The sequence below is a fragment of the Salvelinus fontinalis genome, chromosome 1 (genome assembly GCF_029448725.1).
Source record: "Salvelinus fontinalis isolate EN_2023a chromosome 1, ASM2944872v1, whole genome shotgun sequence".
Taxonomy (NCBI): Eukaryota; Metazoa; Chordata; class Actinopteri; order Salmoniformes; family Salmonidae; genus Salvelinus; species Salvelinus fontinalis.
The window spans coordinates 45,976,408-45,995,891 of NC_074665.1; the positions used below are offsets into that span (position 1 = coordinate 45,976,408).

The following is a 19,484-nucleotide window of genomic DNA, read 5'->3' on the forward strand; positions in this document are numbered from 1 at the left end:
TGTTTGTTTTGTGCTGCTACCATGTTGTGTTGCTACTATGTTGTTGTCGTCATGTGGTGTTGCTGCCATGCTGTGTTGTCTTAGTCGTGTTGTGGGGTCTCTTGTTGTGATGTGTTTTGTCCCATATTTTTAATCCCAGCCCCCGTCCCTGAAGGTGGCCTTTTGCCTTTCAGTAGGCCATCATTGTAAATAAGAATTTGTTCTTAACCGACTTGCCTAGCTAAATAAAAGTACATAAAAATATATATGGATGTACCTCACCAGATGAGGAACCCCTTGGTTATGCAGTTATACTTCAAAGACATCTGTGGAGAACCTTTACCCTGCAACAGTAAAAAACATCAAACAAAATGGCAGACATTTGGTGTCAATGGAGTCTAAATGTAATTCAAGAACAATCACACAAGGTTCAGAAACGGTTAATTTATTTGACGTTTTACATTCAAACGAAAATAAAAAATATTCATATATATATTTTCATATGTAAGCATATGTTGCTAGTAAGCAAGGTACAGATTTAAAACGTAACACAAAAAACTTCTGTGTGGCATACAGTATATTTACAAGGCGTGCTTTGAATACTATACAGTGTTTCCATAGCTGCACAGGTTTTGTGAATGTGTTTATCTTTTAACTCAAACGAGCCAGAAAGACAAAGGGGTTTTAAGAGGTCAGGGCATTGGACCAAGTGAAAGGCATGTTCAGTTAAACATTTCACCTCCAGGGCATCAAAATAAAAAAAAGACAGAGCGGTGAAGCAAAGCAAAAGCTTAAGGAGGAGAGGTCTGCTCAAACTGAACAATCACTAAAACACAAAAGGAAAAATGATGGGAATTGATCAATTCACCAATTCAAATTAACATGCAAAGCTCTACAATAGGTCAACTTTCTGGGCTGAAAACCTCACACGAAAGCCAAAACAACCATCGACAACTCCAGTTCCTTGTAGCTGCAAAGAGAAAAGGCGTACGTTATCAGTAGCGAGTTAGGTTATTTGACAGTAGCCTAGCCGTGAAGTTTGGTTGCACGGTATATAGTTGGCTTGAAGCCACTACACCAACATTTTAGAAAAAACTAAATCAGTTTCCTCAAGTAAATCAAGTAGTCACCAGATGCCACCACAATCCCTGGTCAACCCTACTCTTACATATCTCTTCCAGTAGTTATTTACAACAAGTGGAACAGCCACTTATTTAAAACACGTACAACATCATAATTAGAAATAGCAATTGTTGTTTGTGGTAACAAAACACTACAGCAGATATTCCAACGGATTCCTATTGGGACAGATTATTATACTGAACCAAACCCCTCTGTTCTGGCATTTCAGTGGATTACGAAACTGAGAAGCCAAAAACAAAATGGAAGATAAATGCTATCCCTAATAAGCCCTCTCGTAACTGCAATGCAGCCCAAAACATATTTAAATTCCCAGGAGAGTGGATATACTTATCACTGTATTACATTTCTAACACGTCAAGGCCATGATTGACAGCTGCAAGAATCGTGAAGCATATTCACAGAATTAAACAGTGTAAATGAGAAATCATAGCATATTAAAAAGCTTTCAAAGAATCAAAACAGGCAACAGAAAAACTTGAATTAAGTCAGAGCACTTTCTATTCCGAACGGGGTGCAGTTAGTCCAGGATCACGGTAGAGAGTTGTACGTGTATGTTAATCTTCCTGGCGGGGGTGTGCTCTTCGCAGTCTGATCGCCATTTTAATTTGAGTGAAGTGTGCAAAAGAAACACAGAATCCACAATATTCAGATCTTTCTGGAATCTTTCGCTTCGAACAGCTTCATGCGCTCCTGCACGGTCAGTCCCTCTTTGAGGCTCTGAGAGAAAGAAAATGTGTCAATTAAATTTAAACCAATATATTGTCTGGCTTCAAGGCCAGAACACTATTCATGTTAAGCATTATTCATATAAATACCCACAAGTGTAACTTTTCGGCCTGGCAAGAGCTCACGATTCACCGTTAGAGAATATTATCTTATTTAGGGGTGTTATGTTGGTGAATCACAGTAAAGAAGCCAGGAGTAGGGTTTAAAGTTAACATCAACTTGGCTGACATGTCATCGAAATGGTGACATTCTGACAGACATTTTAAAAATGGGGACTCGATTACGACCACTCAAGGTGTGTTGGTGACGTTTGGGATGCTAAATGACAAAGTCATGCAAGTCAGACAAAACACACATACCAGACAAAACACCACAAAACCATACCAGACACAACACAAAAACAACCATTGTGACATGTTTATGTGCCGTACAGACAAAATAAAAACAGAAATGTTCACAGACAAAAGTTATTCAACAGAACACCACAGTTAATGCAAGTTCCTTGACTGGCCAGGTAAGGGAGAGAAGTTTCCTGGGCTCATTGTGGTACAAACATTAGTTATTTCATGGGTACCTCCTTTGTACTGTACTTCAAAGACATCCAAACCACTGCCCCCATCTCCAGCCCAAACTGCACACCCAAGCAGTGGTTTGACCAAGAGGGATCACCAAGTTGATAACGTTCAAGGATTTAAAAGAAAAATGGCATTCCAGCTTATACTGGGATCATTACATATACTGGGCTATTCTAGTATTCTCCACAGCTACTGCAGGTGACTAGTAATTCCTAGTCCACGCAACACACAAACATATATTTGCTGTGCCCCAATAGGCTTACTGTAGTAAGCTTCCTTTCCTCGTTCCCTTTCCTTCATGACCACTGATCTTACAGGACATGACAGGTGAGTCAATACGGACGCTCCTATCCAGCCCTTTCATAAACCAGTGGTGACGAGGGAGAGAAGATGCGGTCAGAAAGACCTTTGAGAGTACTGGGAGCAAAGTGTAATAATAATAATTTGGTGGGTGCTTATTTGTCCTATTTCAAATGTACAAGTGTGTATTATACGCATGTGTGAATTGGAAATGTGTGTTCGGCATATCCCAAGTTAGGTAGCCTAGTGGTTAGAGCGTGGGCCAGTAACCGAAAAGTTGCTGGATCGAATCCCCGAGCTGACAAGGTAGAAATCTGTCGTTCTGCCCCCGAACAAGGCAGTTAACCCCAGTATGCCGTTATTGTAAATAAGAATTTGTTCTTAACCGACTTGTCTAGTTAAATAAAGGTTAAAAAAAAAGCCTCAAGGTAAAAACTATCATGTTGATCTCATGGATGGTCAGTCCTTGCATCCATAGCCCTGTCTATGAATTTGAAAGTGGTTACATTTCTCCAGCCCCATCCCTCAAGCTTTTTGCCAAAACAGTGATGGGGTAGTTGCTGTGTTTTCTGTTTCAACTCATTCTAGGCACTGAAGAACCCATGCTCCTGCAAGGCAGACCTTACCACTCTGAAAGACCTGCATGTCTTACCTTCTGCTGTACTAAATCAAGTGAAAGTTCATTGCACTAGTTTTATTGGGCCCTCATCGATGGAGGGGGCATAGAGGAGGGGCAAGGGTAATAGAGCGCAACATGCTGTGTGGTTGGGGTGGGACATGCTCACTCAAGGACATGCTATACCTACATCTTGGGGTAAGGGGGAGAATCACCCCTCAAGGGGGGTGTCAGCTATCCCAGATGACCTGTTCAGTGACGGACTGATGTGGGAAGACAGGAGGACAAGCTTACCACATATAAAACATGACTGACGGACTGACCCGTAAGCAAACACACACTAACTGCAGTAATCTATATGTGCACACCTACACTCGTTCACATGTGTACACACTCACACGGTTCTAATATGGTGAACAAATATGTTGAATTACAACATTTACAACAAAACCCAGGGGGGGGGTGTCTGCATCAGGAATGTCCACATTAGCGTACCTTTGATCTGACACCTCTTATTTGCTTGGAGAGAGTCGATCGTTCCTTTTTCAAAAAATCGGGATTACTTTTCGATTTCATGATATCTGCAAAAACAAAATTAGGTGAAAAAAAGGCGTGTGGACATAAATTAATCATTGTCATAGCCCCCCCCCCCCCATCAAGCTGACCCATTTTTAGACATTGCAAGTAACTCTAAAATGAATAGGGGTCCATGAGGGTTATGGTTTCCCACTAACCATATCCAGGGGTATCCGACCCATCCACGTTCCTCTCCCCCAGTGCTTCAGTGGCGACCAGTAGCTTCTCCGTCAGCTTGGTGATGTCACAGTCAGCCTTGGCCTTCACGATACTGAGCTCTGTGTAGATGTCCTTGTACTTGTCTGTGGCATATTTCTTATCCTGTTAAAAAAAAGAGGATAAAAAAAAAAACCCCGCTGATTTAGCCATCGACTTCAAACTTGGTGTTTTTTTGGTAGCCTGGGATCCAAACTGATTTTCTACGGTTCAGTGAAACACTGAGGAAGCGGAGCATCATATTTTGGACTCCAGGTTATATTGTTGGTGGACATCGAAAGGTTAGTCCTCAAAGAACAGTGTTTAGAATAACTGACATGGTCTTGATAGAAGAGATTGAGGATAAGAGCGTGTTTTTCCATACCCTTAATGCAGACTGAAGTTCATCCTTCAGCGAATGGATTTCCTGTTTGAGATACTGGATTTCGGACTCCTTGATACGCAATAAGACCTAAAATTGAGATGTGCAGTAAATAAAGTTAGATATCAAACACAGAACACCAGTGTGGCCAATGTGTGTGTGAGACAGAGAGTACAGTACCTCCAGTTCATAGAGGTCCTTGCCCTGGGTGAAGGGTGACAGGGCCGTTTCTCCGCTGTAGCAGGAGCGCATGCGCGTGATCTCCACGGTCAGACGGTTATTCAGCTCCTATAGGTCGGTCACACAGAGGTCAGAGTTCACATTATTCAACTGGGGCATCCGGACTGTTTCAAGGCCAACAGGATCACACAGCGTTGGTGTCAGGGCTTCTGTTAGGCGCCGGACAGCATGACTGGGAAGATTGGAATTTCCCGGACCCATCTGCATTTGGGTGCATAACCTATTAGGGCGTCTGCCGAAGGTGCTCAGAATGACAGAAATCACGGTAATGTGTCTTAACAGCACATGCAACGCATGTAATGAAGCAGCCAATAAAACGTGATTTTCAAACATTTGCCCAAATGAAAACACCATTCTAAACAGTGCACCTGATTGCGGTTCCATACGTGGCAGAGGGGGAATCTAAATACGCAACAACTAGGATGGTGCCTTTGGCTTCTGGACAACGAAAGGAAGTCGATATGAAAACCAATAGAACAGGAAAGATAATGGCACAGCGGTGCATCCAATAGGGAAGTAAATGGAAATACATGTGCTAACATTATATAAATACTCCTGTATATACAGAAATAAATACAATAATTTAAAATACTTCACCAGAAAGCATGACTTAGCCACAGAGGAATCGAGGATCATTAGCTTCTTTAAGAAAAATAGCTGAGGATTGTTTCAAATCACAAGCTCGTAGGCCTATGCCTTTGGGAAGCCTGCAATTTGGGCAGTGCGCGTGGCAATAGGCCTAGCTGATATTTGAGTTGCGGCTGTCAGTGAAAAGCATCTAAAATATGTGCGAGTATAATTTAAAATGTGGAGACAAGAAGGGGAAGGGTGTGAGGCGAAGATATAGGCGAGTTTCTCTCCAGCATGGCTCAGCTGTCTCCCGCCAATTCTTGCACATTCATTGTGTGAATTGTTTAGCCTTTTGATGATTTTTTTTTTTTTTTTTTTTTTTACATTCTCCATTACGCATGTCACCAGTAGTAAATGTACCATTAATCCCCGTCATTTGGTTACATTAATTTCTGTTAATCCTTAAATCTATTGATGAACCCGTGCATAACAAGTAACAAGCACACAATCCTCATCAAAACCCGTCAGTTTAAACTAGAGATCTGATATTTGCATCCGCCTATGTCGGCCTTCCACATCTGCGGTGGAAGGTGACCGAGCCACAGCAGCGTTTGGAGGACCATGAGACGTCCCAAAAATCCGTCTTCTCATGAAAACGTCTGCAGCGTCTGAACGATTTTGGCCTACAAACAATGTTCCCTCCAAAAAATGTTTTTGTCACTGAGCAAATTTCAGGTCTGCTAAGCAAAAAACTTGAACATTGTGAAAATTCTGCGCAACTCATCTGTGAACACTGAGGCTGTACCCGCTTTAAGTTACAGTTACAGCGGCCAAGTAGGCTACTGTGGCTATTTGATCCTAATGTAGATCCATCCAGAGTGGCCTACCATCAAAAACAAATGGAGAAAATGCATCCCATAACATTTTAGCATGGAAATAGCTGTTCTATCATTCAGCCTACAGAAGCAGCAAATGTGTGGTGTTTCATGTAGGCCTACATTCCATTAAACCTGTTTATCCACTTGTCCTTCAGATAAGGTGGCGACTGAACATGTTGCATTGTTTGATGCAAGAAATCACATTACAAAATAAAATGCATTATCATTCCCATGTCATTATTACAGCGAATCAGACAAATCATGCTACCCTCTATTGGCTACTTAGCGTAATCAAGAGTCTCAAAATACAACACCACCTCTTTAAGACATAAAAAAACTCACTAACTAGCACTAAATATGAACAAATGTGCACAGGTGGCTATATGCAGCTCTCGCTTTGACCTCAAAACAAGCACATTTACTCCGCTCATATTATAAACACAGTCCAGGTCAAAGTGAATGGCACAAATCCATATATGGCAACGGCTATTTGCATATAGGTCTACTGCAGCTCTGATTGGTTATGGCTCACCTGTCTGTGTAAAGTACGGGCCTGAGTTTTGCATATCAATGCAACAGTATCCTACTCCAATGCGCTCTGCCTTCAAAGAAAATCTCTTGCAGTTAGTTTTGCATACTAAGTCTTGCATAGTTCATTTTCTTTCGGTATGTTACATTGAAAGTGGCTTATATTGCATTGATTCGAGCACAATTCCCACAGTACACGAAACGTGGATGACGTTGTAAACTAAAAGGTAAACTCTAGAAAGCTGAGTGAAGTTCAATCTCGTGCTTCTCTGCGTGGCAGTCCGAAGGGAACGTCGCCTACATACCAATGAACAGATGACTCACAAACACGAATGTGTTCTCCGTTTTGCTCTACAACCCTCACAGGACTCGTCTGAAGTCGGTACTGCCGATGTGCCAACTTCTGTCTGTAGCGTCCGAACTGCTTAGGCTAAAAACTAACACCACGGTGTTCTCCGATTTGGTCTACAACCTCCACAAGTGTCATGGGACTCGTCAATGTAAATGGTACCGGTTTTAAAAAATGAATGGAAGTATGGATGTAGTTTTGTGGCAAAATAAGATTTCTTATATCTCCTAGATACAGGAAAGACACTTCAAAACCTCATCCCTTATGATTTAGTTTTTGACTCTCTGTTTTGCCACTTATTAACGTTTTATTCAGCATGATGATCATTACACAGGTGCACCTTGTGCTGTGGATATTAAAAGGCCATTCTAAAATGTGCAGTTTTGTCACACAAGACAATGCCACAGATGTCTCAAGTTGAGGGAGTGTGCAATTGGCATGCTGACTGCAGGAATGTTTACTAGAGCTGATGCCAGAGAATGTAATGTTTATTTCTCTACCATAAGCCTCCAACGTTGGCTGTACATCCAACCGGCCTCACAACTGCAGACCATGTGTAACGATGCCAGGCCAGGACCTCTACATCTGACTTCCTCACCTGCGGGATCGTCTGAGACCAGCCACCAAGACAGCTGATGAAACTGGGGGTTTGCACAACCAAATAATTTCTACACAAATTGTCAGAAACCGTCTCAGGGAAGCTCATCTGCGTGCTCTTCATCCTCACCAGGGTCTTGACCTTACTGCAGTTCGGCCTCACTGCAACCGACTTCAGTGGGCAAACGCTCACTTTCGATAGCCACTGGAACGCTGGAGAAGTGTGCTCTTCACGTATGGATCCCGGTTTCAACTGCACCGGGCAGATGGCAGACAGCGTGTATGGAGTTGTGTAGGTGAGCGGTTTGCTGATGTCAACGTTGTGAACAGAGTGCCCCATGGTGGCGATGGGGATATGGTATGGGCAGGTATAAGCTGCGGACAACAAACAACTTAATTTTATCAATGGCAATTTGAAAGCACAGAGATCCCGTGACGATATCCTGAGGCCCATTGTCTTGTCATTCATCCGCCGCCATCACCTGTTTCAGCATGATAATGCACGGTCCCAGGTCACAAGGATCTGTACACAATTCCTGGACGCTGAAAATGTCCCAGTTCTTCCATGGCCAACATACTCACCAGACATGTCACCCATTGAGCAGTTTTGGGATGCTCTGGATTGACGTGTACGACAGAGTGTTCTAGTTCCCGCAATTATCCAGCAACTTCGCACACAGCCATTGAAGAGGAGTGGGACAACATTTCACAAGCCACAATCAACAGCCTGATCAACTCTATGTGAAGGAGATGTCGCTCTGCATGAAGCAAATGGTGGTCATACCAGATACGGACTGGTTTTCTGATCCACGTCCCTACCTTTTAAAAAATATTTATCTGTGGACCAACTGATGCATATCTGTATTCCCAGTCATTTGAAAATCAATACATTAGGGCCTAATGAATTTAATTAAATGGACTGATTTCCTTATATGAACTGTAACTCAGTCAAATCTTTACATGACTCATATTTCCATCAATGAACAAAACATTTTTTCTTTTCTTTTTTCTTCCAGTCATTTTTGGACGGTTAACAATTGCCGGCTAATGGAAACCGTGTTATGTGTGTACCTGGTTGTGTGTGTGTGTGCACCTGGTTGTGTGTGTGTGTGTACCTGGTTGTGTGTGTGTGTGTGTACCTGGTTGTGTGTGTGTGTGTGTGTGTGTACCTGGTTGTGTGCATTGAGCTCCTGGTTCTCCCTCTGACACTGTCTGAGGGCCTGTCTCTCAGCCTCTAGGGCCTGGGCCAGGTGGGCGTTCTCCAGACACTTCTGAGAGTACTGCTCCGACAACACCTCCAGCTCCCTCTGGATCGACTGCAGCTCCTCCCTGAGACACAGTCACGTGTACATACAGTGCCTTCAGAAAGTATTCATACCCCTTGACTTATTCCACATTTTGCTGTGTTACAACCTGAATTTAAAAATTATTAAAAATATATATTTCTCACATCTACAAACGATATCCCATAATGACAAAGTGAAAACATGTTTATATATTTTTTAGCAACATAAAAAAAATGAAATATAGAAAATGAAATACAGACATCGAATTTACATAAGTATTCACATCACTGAGTCAATACATGTTAGAGTTAAATAAAGGTTAAATAAAATAAAAGAATAACCTTAGGCAGTGCTTACAGCTGGGAGTCTTTCTGGGTAAGTCTCTAAGAGCTTTGCACACCCGTATTGTGCAATATTTGCCCATTATTCTTTTCAAAATTCTTTAAGCTCTGTCAAGATCATTGCTAGACAACCATTTTCAAGTCTTGCCATCAATTTTCAAGCAGATTTAAGTCAAAACTGTAACTAGGCAACTCAGGAACATTCATTGTCTTCTTGGTAAGCAACTCGTGTAGATTTGGCCTTGTATTTTAGGATATTGTGCTGCTGCTGAAAGGTGAATTAATCTCCCAGTGTCTGGTGGAAAGCAGACTGAACCAGGTTTTCCTCTAGGATTTTGCCTGCTCAATTCAGTTTTTTAAAACTCCACAGTCCCTAACAATTACAAGCATTCCCATAACATGATGCAGCCAGCACTATGCTTATATGGAAAGTGGAATATGGAAAGTGGTACTCCGTCATGTTTTGTATTGGATTTGCCCCAAACAATTAAAATCTTATTGGTGACATACACATATTTAGCAGATGTTAATGCGGGTGTAGCGAAATGTTTGTGTTCCTAACGCCAACAGTGCAGTAGTATATAACAATTCACAACAACACACACAAAAGTAAAATAATGGAATTAAGAAATATCTAAATATTTGGATGAGCTATGTCGGAGTAGCAATGACTAAAATACAGTAGAATAGAATACAGTATATACACATATGAAATGTGTAAAGTAGTATGCAAACATTATTAAACAGACTAGTGTGCCATTATTAAAGTGACCAGTGACTCCATGTCTATGTACAGTACCAGTCAACTACTACTCATTTTTTTTTTTTTTTTTTACTATTTTCTACATTGTAGAACAATAGTGAAGACATCAACGCTATGAACACACATGGAATCATATATTTTATATTTGAGATTCTTCAAAGTAGCCACCCTATGCCTTGATGACAGCTTTGCACACTTAGGGGCCAAGCACGAGTCCTAGTCAATGAACTTCGGTAGCGTTTTCCTCAAATTTGCTTTGTTAAAACCTCCAACTACAATAAATGCGGCCTCAGGATATGAGGTTTACAGTTTGCACAAAGTCCAGTGTAGTTCCTTGAGGGTCGTAGTGGTATCGGCTTGAGGGGGAATATACAAGGCTGTGACTATAACCAAAGAGAATTCTCTTGGGAGGTAATGCGGTCAGCATTTGATTGCGAGGTATTCTAGGTCGGGTTTCTGTACGTTATCAAAATCACATCACCGCCTTTCTTCTTCCCGGAGAGTTCTTTATTCCTGTCTGTGCGATGTACTGAGAACCCAGCTGGCTGTATGGACGAGGACAGTATATCCGGAGAGAGCCATGATTCCGTGAAACAGAGTAGGTTACAGTCCCTGATGTCTCTCAGGAAGGAGATCCTCGCCCTGAGCTCATCTACTTTATTGTCCGCATACTGAAGCGAATAACATACCAGGAAGCGGTAGATGGTGTGCACGCATCCTGAGTCTGACTAGAAGTCCACTCCGAATACTTCTTCTCCACCGGCGGCATCTTGGAGCAGCCTCTGGGATCGGTTCAATTGCCCTGGGGGGTACGAAGAAAGGATCTAATTCGGGAAAGTCGTATTCCTGGTCTTAATGCTGGTGAGTTACCGCCGCTCTGATATCCGGAAGTTCTGGCTCTATGTAATAACACAAAAAACATTCTGGGCTAATAATGTAAGAAATAACACACAAATAAAAACTAAATACTCCAAAGTTGCTTAGGAGCTAGAAGCAGAACTGCCATGTCTGTCGGCACCATCTTTTTGTTCTGAACACAAAGTGTTAATTGCTTTGCCACATTTTTTGCAGTATTACTTTACTGTCTTTGTTGTAGAGGCTTCTTTCTTCTCACACTGTCAACTGGGTTAGTATTTTGGAGTAACTACAATGTTGTTGATGCAGCCACCACCATGCTTGAAAATATGAAGAGTACTCTGTGATGTGTTGTTTTGAATTCGCCCCAAACATAACACTTTGTATGTTTTATTCTGTACAGGCTTCTTCCTTTTCACTCTGTCATTTAGGTTAGTATTGTGGAGTAACTACAATGTTGTTGATCCATCCTCAGTTTTCTCCTAGTGCAGCCATTAACCACTATAACTGTTTTAAAGTCACCGTTGGCCTCATGGTGAAATCCCTGAGCAGTTTCCTTCCTCTCTCTCCTTTCAACTGAGTTAGGAAGGACTCCTGTATCTTTGTAGAGACTGGGTGTATTGATACACCATCCAAAGTGTAATTAATAACTTCACCATGCTCAAAGGGATATTCAATGTCTGCTTTAAAAAAATACAAATAAAATCAATCTACCAATAGGTGCCCTACTTTCTGAGGCCGTACTCCCTGGTCTTCGTGGTTGAATCTGAGTTAGAAATTCACTGCTCGACTGAGGGACCTTACAGATAATTGTATGTGGGGTACAGAGATGAGGTGGTCATTCAAAAATCATGTTAAACACTATTATTGCACAAAAAGTGAGTCCAAGCAACTTATTATGTGACTTGTTTAGCAAATCTTTTACTCCTGAACTTATTTAGGCTTGCCATAACAATGGGATTGAATACGTATTGACTCAAGACATTTCAGCTTTTCATTTTTAACACGTTTGTAAAATTTAAAAAAACGTAAATCCACTTTGACATTATTGTGTGTAGACCAGTGACAAACAATTTATATTTATATATTTTTATATATATATTTAAATTCAGGCTGTAACACAACACAATGTGGAAAAGGTCAAGGGGGGTGAATACTTTGAAGGCATACACAAAGCATAACAACCTCCTTCCCCGAAGAGACTTCCATATTTTTACTAGTTGCCACTGTCACCTTGTGGCAAATGCATCAGTAAAAAGGTCTAGCTATACAAGTCAGTTTTGATTGATTGGCTACCTATGGGCCCATATACACTAAACACCACATGTATTTGGAAAGTGAAGCAAACATTTCTTATTTGTCTCTATACAAATGTTTCATGAGTCGACAGTACAGAATGTCACCTTTTATTTGAGGGTATTCTGTTTTACCGTTTATAAAAGAAAGCACTATGCATCTATTCCTTCCATTTGAAGAAGTCATAAGAATTTGGACAAATTCACTTGTAGTGTATTGAAGTGGTTCAAAGTTTCGTATTTGGTCCCATATTCCGAGCACGCAATGACTACATCAAGCTTGTGACTCTACAAACTCATTGAATGCATTTGCTGTTTGTTTTGCGTTATGTTTTGCCCAATAGGAACTGAATGGAGAAAGATGACTGGAGTAATTATAACAAACAATTCAATTCTAAAAGCCATAACGAGAGCAAGGTACAGGTAACTGCCAAAATAAAGGACGTATATGAGGGACACAAAGTATATTGACAGCAGGTGGTTCCACACAAGTGTGGTTCCTGAGTTAATTAAGCAATTAAATCATCCCATCATGCTTTGGGTCATGTATAAAAAAAATCCTTCGTTGCCCAGCATTTTGGCTACCATGGCTAGAAGAGATCTTAGTGACTTTGAAAGAGGGGTCTCAAAGGAGCGTAGAGGGTTTAAAGGGTTTGTTTGCGCGCGCGTGTGTGTGTGTACGTGTGTGTGTCACCAGATCTCAACCAATCTGAACACTAACGGGAGATTCTGGAGCGGTGCCTGAGACGGCGTTTTCCACCATCATCAACAAAACACCAAATTATGGAATTTCATGTGGAAGAATGGCGTCGAATCCCTCCAATAGAGTTCCGGACATTTGTAGAATCTATGGCAAGGTGCACTGAAGTGGTTCTGGCGGTTCTGGTGGTCCAACGCTTTATATTGGTGTTTCCTTAATTTGAGCAGTTACCTGTATTTTGTTTAATTTGAAAAGAGCATAACATTTTCCAATGATTAATATTTCCAAGAGCTAAGATGTTTTGGAACACTTCTAACGCAATGATGAAGAAAAATCATGAATAAACAATGAATAATGATGAGTGAGAAAAGTACAGAGGTTACAACAAAACATGCTAACCGCTCACCGTTACCAACAACAGGGTGGTCTGATCTGTGGGCGTCTAACTTTCTCACTCATCATTATTCACGATTCATTCATTATTATCCATAATCATGGTAGCATCCACAATAGAAAACATCTTCAGAATCAAAAACATCTTCTATTCAAATCACAGAACATTATTCACCCTTCAGTTCCTATTAGGCAAAACATAATCAGAAACACAACCAAAACATATTGCAAATGCATCCAACACGTTTGTAAAGTCAGTCATTGTGTGCAACGATGTAGTCAATGTCTGTAAGGATATGGGACCAAATACTAAAACAGTTTACTACTTTAATATACGATAAGTGAATTTGACCAAAAAACGTATGACTTCTTCAAATGTAGGGACTAGATATATAAAGTACCTTCATTTCTAAAAGGCAAAACAGATACCGTATGTATGAAAATACCCTCAAATAAAAGGCAACATTCCGCCTCATATGACACATTTGTCCAAATACATATGGTGTTGAGTGTCTCTCTATATGGAGCTCACTACGGTCATTCAAATCTCTGCCATCGTCTGCTACGTACCAGTTGTGTTCCCAACCAAAATAGGGACTTACTGATACTGCTCGTGCAGCTCGTCGATGTCGGTGCTCAGTCCGCTGATTTGGGAGCGCTGGTTCTTCTCCATTTCCTCTCGGTGTGCGTTCTTCATAGCCTCAATAGCTGGAACACAGAAAGCTAGCGGTCAGAGTCATTACAATTGTAGGCGGCAAAAAAAATCGACCAAATCTGGCAAACACTAGGGATTGGCCAATGCAGGTGCTAATCTTTACCAGCGATGGTGGCGGCCGTCTCTTCAGCCAGTAGCCTCTCCCTCTCCTCCAGTAGTTTGGAGACCTCCCTCTGGTGCTGTCTCTGGAGGTCCTCGACGACCTTGTGGTGGGTCTCCTCCATGGCTGTGAAGCCTCGCTCACACGTAGCCTGGGGGAGAAGGGGTTAATATAGTTGGCATTGTTAAAGCTCCCCATGGCGTAGTAGTATGCTATTAAGGGCTTAAATAATTGAGTAAATAATGCTTCCTTATCCTTACCAGATTTATGAGGAAATTTAGTATGCTCAAGCGATCGGAGTAATCTAACTTGGAACGGTCTGTGAGACGTCAGTCCCATTTGTGTTATGTGCTCTTGACTAGTCTTCATGGTGCATTATTTACCAGTGCAAGCAGAATTACATCTGAGAAAGTCATGCAAGCATTTTTTGATCAGAAGCCAAGCAATGTTAGTATGAGGGAGTGTGTTAAAGGCAGCCAATTTTATCAGGGCAAAGAAGAGGACATCGAATAAGATTTGAATCCGTCTTTCTAGAAACATGTGTATCAACATTTCTGCAATTGGTTTCAGATACTAAAACAGCATATATTCATAGTTCAGCGCTTAGTATATTTCTAAACATAATGTTGTGTGTTACAGAGACTGGGCATTGTTGTCTGTGTGGGGGTAATATATTATGGTTAGAGAGTAACCGGGAGAAAGGTATGGTATAGAAGGCATTTGTATTGTATGCTACTATGTGGATAACAATTATGTTGTAGATCAAACTAATATTTAGTAGGATAATTCCATATGAAATCATCAAATCATCCTTACCACATTCTACAAAAGTATCCATGAATGTTTGGCCATGGGAGAAATGGATGTAGTGCCATTTCTGGACCAGAGTGCCCCCCCCAATCCGGAGATTTTTCAGTTGATTTCATATGTAATGACCCAAGAATATGGCAAATTATTCTAATAATAATGTTTGCAATTCCCATAGTTTGACTGATTGTAACAACCAACTATTCAGTCATGCTCTACTACTGGGCTTACCACATGAAGACTACAATTTACGACGTTAAGAAAGGAAGAACAAAAACCTTTAGACTTTCAAAGTCTCTCTGGTATTTCTCTCTCAGGCTGGCCACATCTCCCTCCAGATGCTTGGTCTCCAGTTCGTCCCTCATGGTGTCCATCTGGGTCTCCAGCTCCTGGATCCTGTCCTTCAGGACTACCATGGGGTCCGTCGCCACCCTAGCCTGACCCTCCTCCCCCTTACCCTGCTCCTCTTCCTCCATGGGCCAAGCCTGCTCAGTGGATGGGGTGACCTCCTCGGGTAGTGGAGACTGAGAGTGGCCCGACTCAGGGCTACTATCGCCCTTGCTTCCGCTATCCTCTTGGTCTTGGATGGAGCGGATGGTCTCAGTGTAGTGGGCGTGCAGCCTCTGGATCTCCTCCTGGTGGACCTGCTGCAGCTCTCGGATCTGCCCCTGGAACTGCTCCTCCAGTCTCCTTAGGTGGCCTTCGTGGCGCTCCTCTATAGTGTCCATGTCCACCAGCAGGACTTCCAGCTTCCGCTGGCTGTCGGCCGTGGTCTCCATCAGGGCCAGCTCGGTGGAGGCCCGGCCCTGCTCCGCCTGACTCAGCTCCAGTTGGTGCCTCTGCCTCAGCTCCTCAGTCTCCCTGTGGAAGCGCTCCTCCAGGAGGGCCAGCCGCTCCTGCTGCTGGGAGAGCTGTTCCACTCGCTGGCCCATTTCCCCTCTCAGGGCCTGGTTCTCATCCTGAAGGGAGGCCATTGTACAGGTGAAGCTCTGGCGCTCCTCCTGTAGGGAGGCCTCGTAGCGCTCCCGAATGGCACCAACAGTGCAGGCGTGCTCCTGGACAAGTACGTCCATGCTATGGCCAGCTTGCCGATATCGGACCAAGTCCCGCTCGTGGTCGGCTCTTAGCCTACAGGCTACGTAGGCCACCTGGGCCTGGATAAGCGCCTCACGCATGCAAAGGGAGCCACCCGTGAGGTTGAGGGTGGATTGGTAACTTGAGTTTGCTTGGATAATATTGGCTAAGCCAGGATGGCTGCCGCTCTCAATCGCTTGGGAAAATCTGTGGAGGATAGCTGCCTGTCTCTCTAGCTCAGCGGCCAAGTTGTCTCGCCCAACTTGCAGAGATTCAACAGAGTCAACGCTACAAGATGGCACGTCTCCCACTAAGTGTCTATCCACTACTTCCTCAGCCAAATCCTGTGCCTCCTCCATTTCAATCTGCTCCATATAGGGAGCCAGTTCACTTATGTCAGCCAAACTCTGCTCCTCACTAAAGCCAAACTCATTACTGCCGTCTTGAAGGACTTTTCTCAAATCAAGTCTTTTGGGAGCTTGGATAATCTCTTTCAAAGCAGATTCCCTTTGTTGTAAGCTCCCATGGGCTTGGGCCAATTCCCTTTTGAGCATTTTGAACTTCTCCTCATAAAAGCTCTTAAGACTCTGAAGAGAGTGCGATAATTCAGCTTTGACACAGGTGTTATAGATAACAGTAACATTAGCCTCAAGGGACATACTAGCCACTGTTGACTTAACATCTGAGCTTTCTCCCTGCATCAATTCACAATGGGATTCCATTTTCTCCACCTCGGCCCAGAAGGCACTCTCTAACATTAGCTTCCTGGTCAAGACGTCTGCATAAACAATTGCCACACAATCGCCATCACTTCTTTTGATGGTCTCAGTCTCTCTACATATCTCGATAAGACGTTGCAAAAGGTCCGAGTCTGGATTCTGTATCAAAAAAGCCATCTTATTCAAAACCATTGCCTCAAAAGACAGTGTTTTGGCAAAGAGTCGTATCGTTTCCTCCTCCGATGCTTTGGTCTTGTGAATCTCTTGGGCTTGACTTTGTGTGACCTCTGACGGGTGCTCATTCCATGTCATCCCGCCCTCTCTAATGTACAACGTTGCACTAACTAACTCATTCTCGATCTCAGACAAAGTGTGGAGCTGCAGCCCTATATTTCCCTGGCAATGACTACTTAGAATACCCCTGACTTTCTCCCTACTGGACTCTACACAGACTAGGGCCTTGGCATATTGGTGCTTAGCAGCTGTAATCTGACTAACTGGCCCAGAGAGGGCACTGCTGGGTGTCTCTTCTTGTTGGAGTCTAGCATTGAGCTCCTGGAGCTCTGAATCAGTCCCTGCCCAGGAGCCTTGTCCCTCCATCAGACCCTCTGGCTGGTCCACCCGCTGCTCCTCAAGCTTCTGGGTGAGGTCTCTAAGCTTCTCCTCCGTGGCCAGAAGTTTGATCTCCAGGGCAGTTATGATGGAAATAAACTTCTCTGGGTCGCTGCAGTACTGGAATGTAATATCGGAAGAGTTGGTCTCCATGGACGGTTGGAAGTCTTGGCTAATCTCTTCGCTTATGTCTGAGGAAGTGTTGTCTGCATTACTGGTCTCCAGGTCCTCTGATTGGATGTATTTTTGGCACTGAATGCTGGAGAACCGTATCCTCTGCCTTTTCGCTTGAGACTCATCACCGTCTGAGGAGCTCTTCACCTTGGAACCCAAGTCAAAGGTCAGGGAGGAGTCTGTGTTCGTTGGCAAGGAGTTGGAGAACGACTGGCCCCTTTCCTTGGTTGTTTCCCGAGCATGGAGAGCCCCCTCTTGGGCTCGTTGGCGTTCCATCCGAAGGTCAGCATAGCCCAGCTGCAGGGCATTGAGGTGCTGCTCCAGCTCTGCAATGCGGTCCTCTGCCACCACCAGCTTGGTCTGCAGGTCTGTCTCCGCACTGCAGGCTTCGCTCTGGCCCCTCAGGCCCTCGCCCATCTGGCAGAGCAGCGCTTCCCTGGCCTGAAGCCTCTGCTCAGTCTCCTCCAGGCTGCTACCCAGGGCGGCCATCTTGATGAGGGCCTCGTTCAGGTCCTCCTCCTTGCGCTCCACTAGTCTCTCGTACATCTCCTTGGTCTGCCGTATCTCCTCCTCCTTCTCCTGGAGCACACGGCTGATCTTCTGGAACTCCTCCGACGCCCTCTCATAGGAGTGCTCCAGTGTATAGTAGTCGGCCTCCTCTGTTTCGAGCCGGCTACGGAGTTTGGTCACTTCCCGGTCTGCCTCAGAGATCTGGTTGAGGAGCTCCTGGCAGCGGCAGGTCAGCCGGCCCTTCTCCTCCTCCAGCCTGCGGACGCTCTCCCTCAGCGTCTCCGCCACATCCGTTGTCTGGGCCAAATCCTCCTGCAGCCGCATCACTTCCTCCCTGACGTCGTCTCCATCCGAGGCGCGCATCCCCCTCAGAAGAGCCTCCACCTGCTGCTCCGCCTCCAGCAGCCTCTCCTCCAGCTCTGCCCGCCCAGACTCGGCCTCAGCCAGCCTCCGGGCTAGGCTCTGCCTCTCCCTCTCGTGGCTCTCCTGCAGGGAGCGCTGCTCCGTCCTCAGGCGCTCCTCCTTCAGGGCCTGGCCCTGCTCGGTGGCGCTCAGCCGGCCTGTCACCTCCGCCAGCCTCTCCTGGAGCCTGTGCACCTCCCTTAGGTGGTCCCTCTGCAGGGCCTGCTGGCGCTCCAGATGCCTGAGGGCCTGGCTCCTTTCCAGAAGGCTGGCCTCCACCTCCCGGAGCCTGTCCTCGCTGTCCCTTAGCTGGACCCGCAAAGTGGCGTCGCTGCGCACCCACTCCTCCTCCTGCTCCCGGGAGCGCTCCTGCTCCAGCTTGAGTTCGTTTCTCATGCGGGCCACGGCCTGCTCGCTGGCCAGGATCTCAGCCATGGCAGAGCTGAGCTTGGCCTGCAGGGCCTGGATGTCAGCCTCGTGGCGTCCAATGGCGTCCTGGGCCTCGGTGTAGCTCCTCCTCAGAGTCTGCACCTGGTGCTGGGCCAGGTCCTGTTTGCGTCGCTGGGCCTCCAGATCATTCTGCAGGTCTTGGTTGACCTTATGCAGACGTTGCCATGGCGCTCTGTGTGGTGAGGAGGAGGAGGGGGGCGAGGTGCCGCTCTTTAAAAGATTGATGAGACAGTTTGATTAGTGACATCATCTTTTATTTACCCCCACAGTTACGGTGAACCACATCTCTGGGGCTATGAGGAAAAACCCAGGAATTTCATTCCCATCTCAATAGTGATTTGATATCTTTTGATATCTTTTGAAAAGCTTTGTCCCAAGCTTCCCACTGTGCTTTTTCAGGGTGACCTCAAGGGTGAAAATGGAAAATAACTAAATATAATGAAGGGGGGGGGGGGGGGAATCCAAACTGGTGAATATAAAGTGACTGAACAAGACACATATTCAACTGTGAATAGATGGTGACATTAAAATGAGTAAAATGGTCTCTATCGCCCCTGATATTTCAACAAACACATAACTATAATACATGTTGAAGGAAAGAAAGGGCGAATGTGATGAGGAAACGATCAAATGT

At 44.3% G+C, this 19,484-nt stretch overlaps 1 protein-coding gene across 4 annotated transcripts in view; it reads right to left on the reverse strand.

The window, feature by feature from the left end:
• Positions 1-408: 408 nt before the first annotated feature.
• si:ch73-103b11.2 (centrosome-associated protein CEP250) overlaps positions 409-19,484 on the reverse strand; it is a 105,733-nt gene continuing 86,657 nt past the window's right edge. For 3 of the 4 annotated variants that reach the window (XM_055923663.1, XM_055923646.1, XM_055923637.1), the window contains 9 exons: positions 15,188-19,060; positions 14,106-14,253; positions 13,890-13,995; positions 8,824-8,983; positions 4,673-4,780; positions 4,496-4,582; positions 4,074-4,236; positions 3,835-3,920; positions 409-1,839 (listed from right to left, as the gene is read on the reverse strand). In XM_055923663.1, coding sequence (XP_055779638.1) covers positions 1,768-1,839; positions 3,835-3,920; positions 4,074-4,236; positions 4,496-4,582; positions 4,673-4,780; positions 8,824-8,983; positions 13,890-13,995; positions 14,106-14,253; positions 15,188-19,060 — 4,803 coding nt within the window. In that variant the 3' untranslated portion in view covers positions 409-1,767. Of the gene's footprint in view, positions 1,840-3,529; positions 3,603-3,834; positions 3,921-4,073; positions 4,237-4,495; positions 4,583-4,672; positions 4,781-8,823; positions 8,984-13,889; positions 13,996-14,105; positions 14,254-15,187; positions 19,061-19,484 lie in introns of all 4 variants that reach the window. The other variant, XM_055923654.1, reaches the window with a different exon arrangement.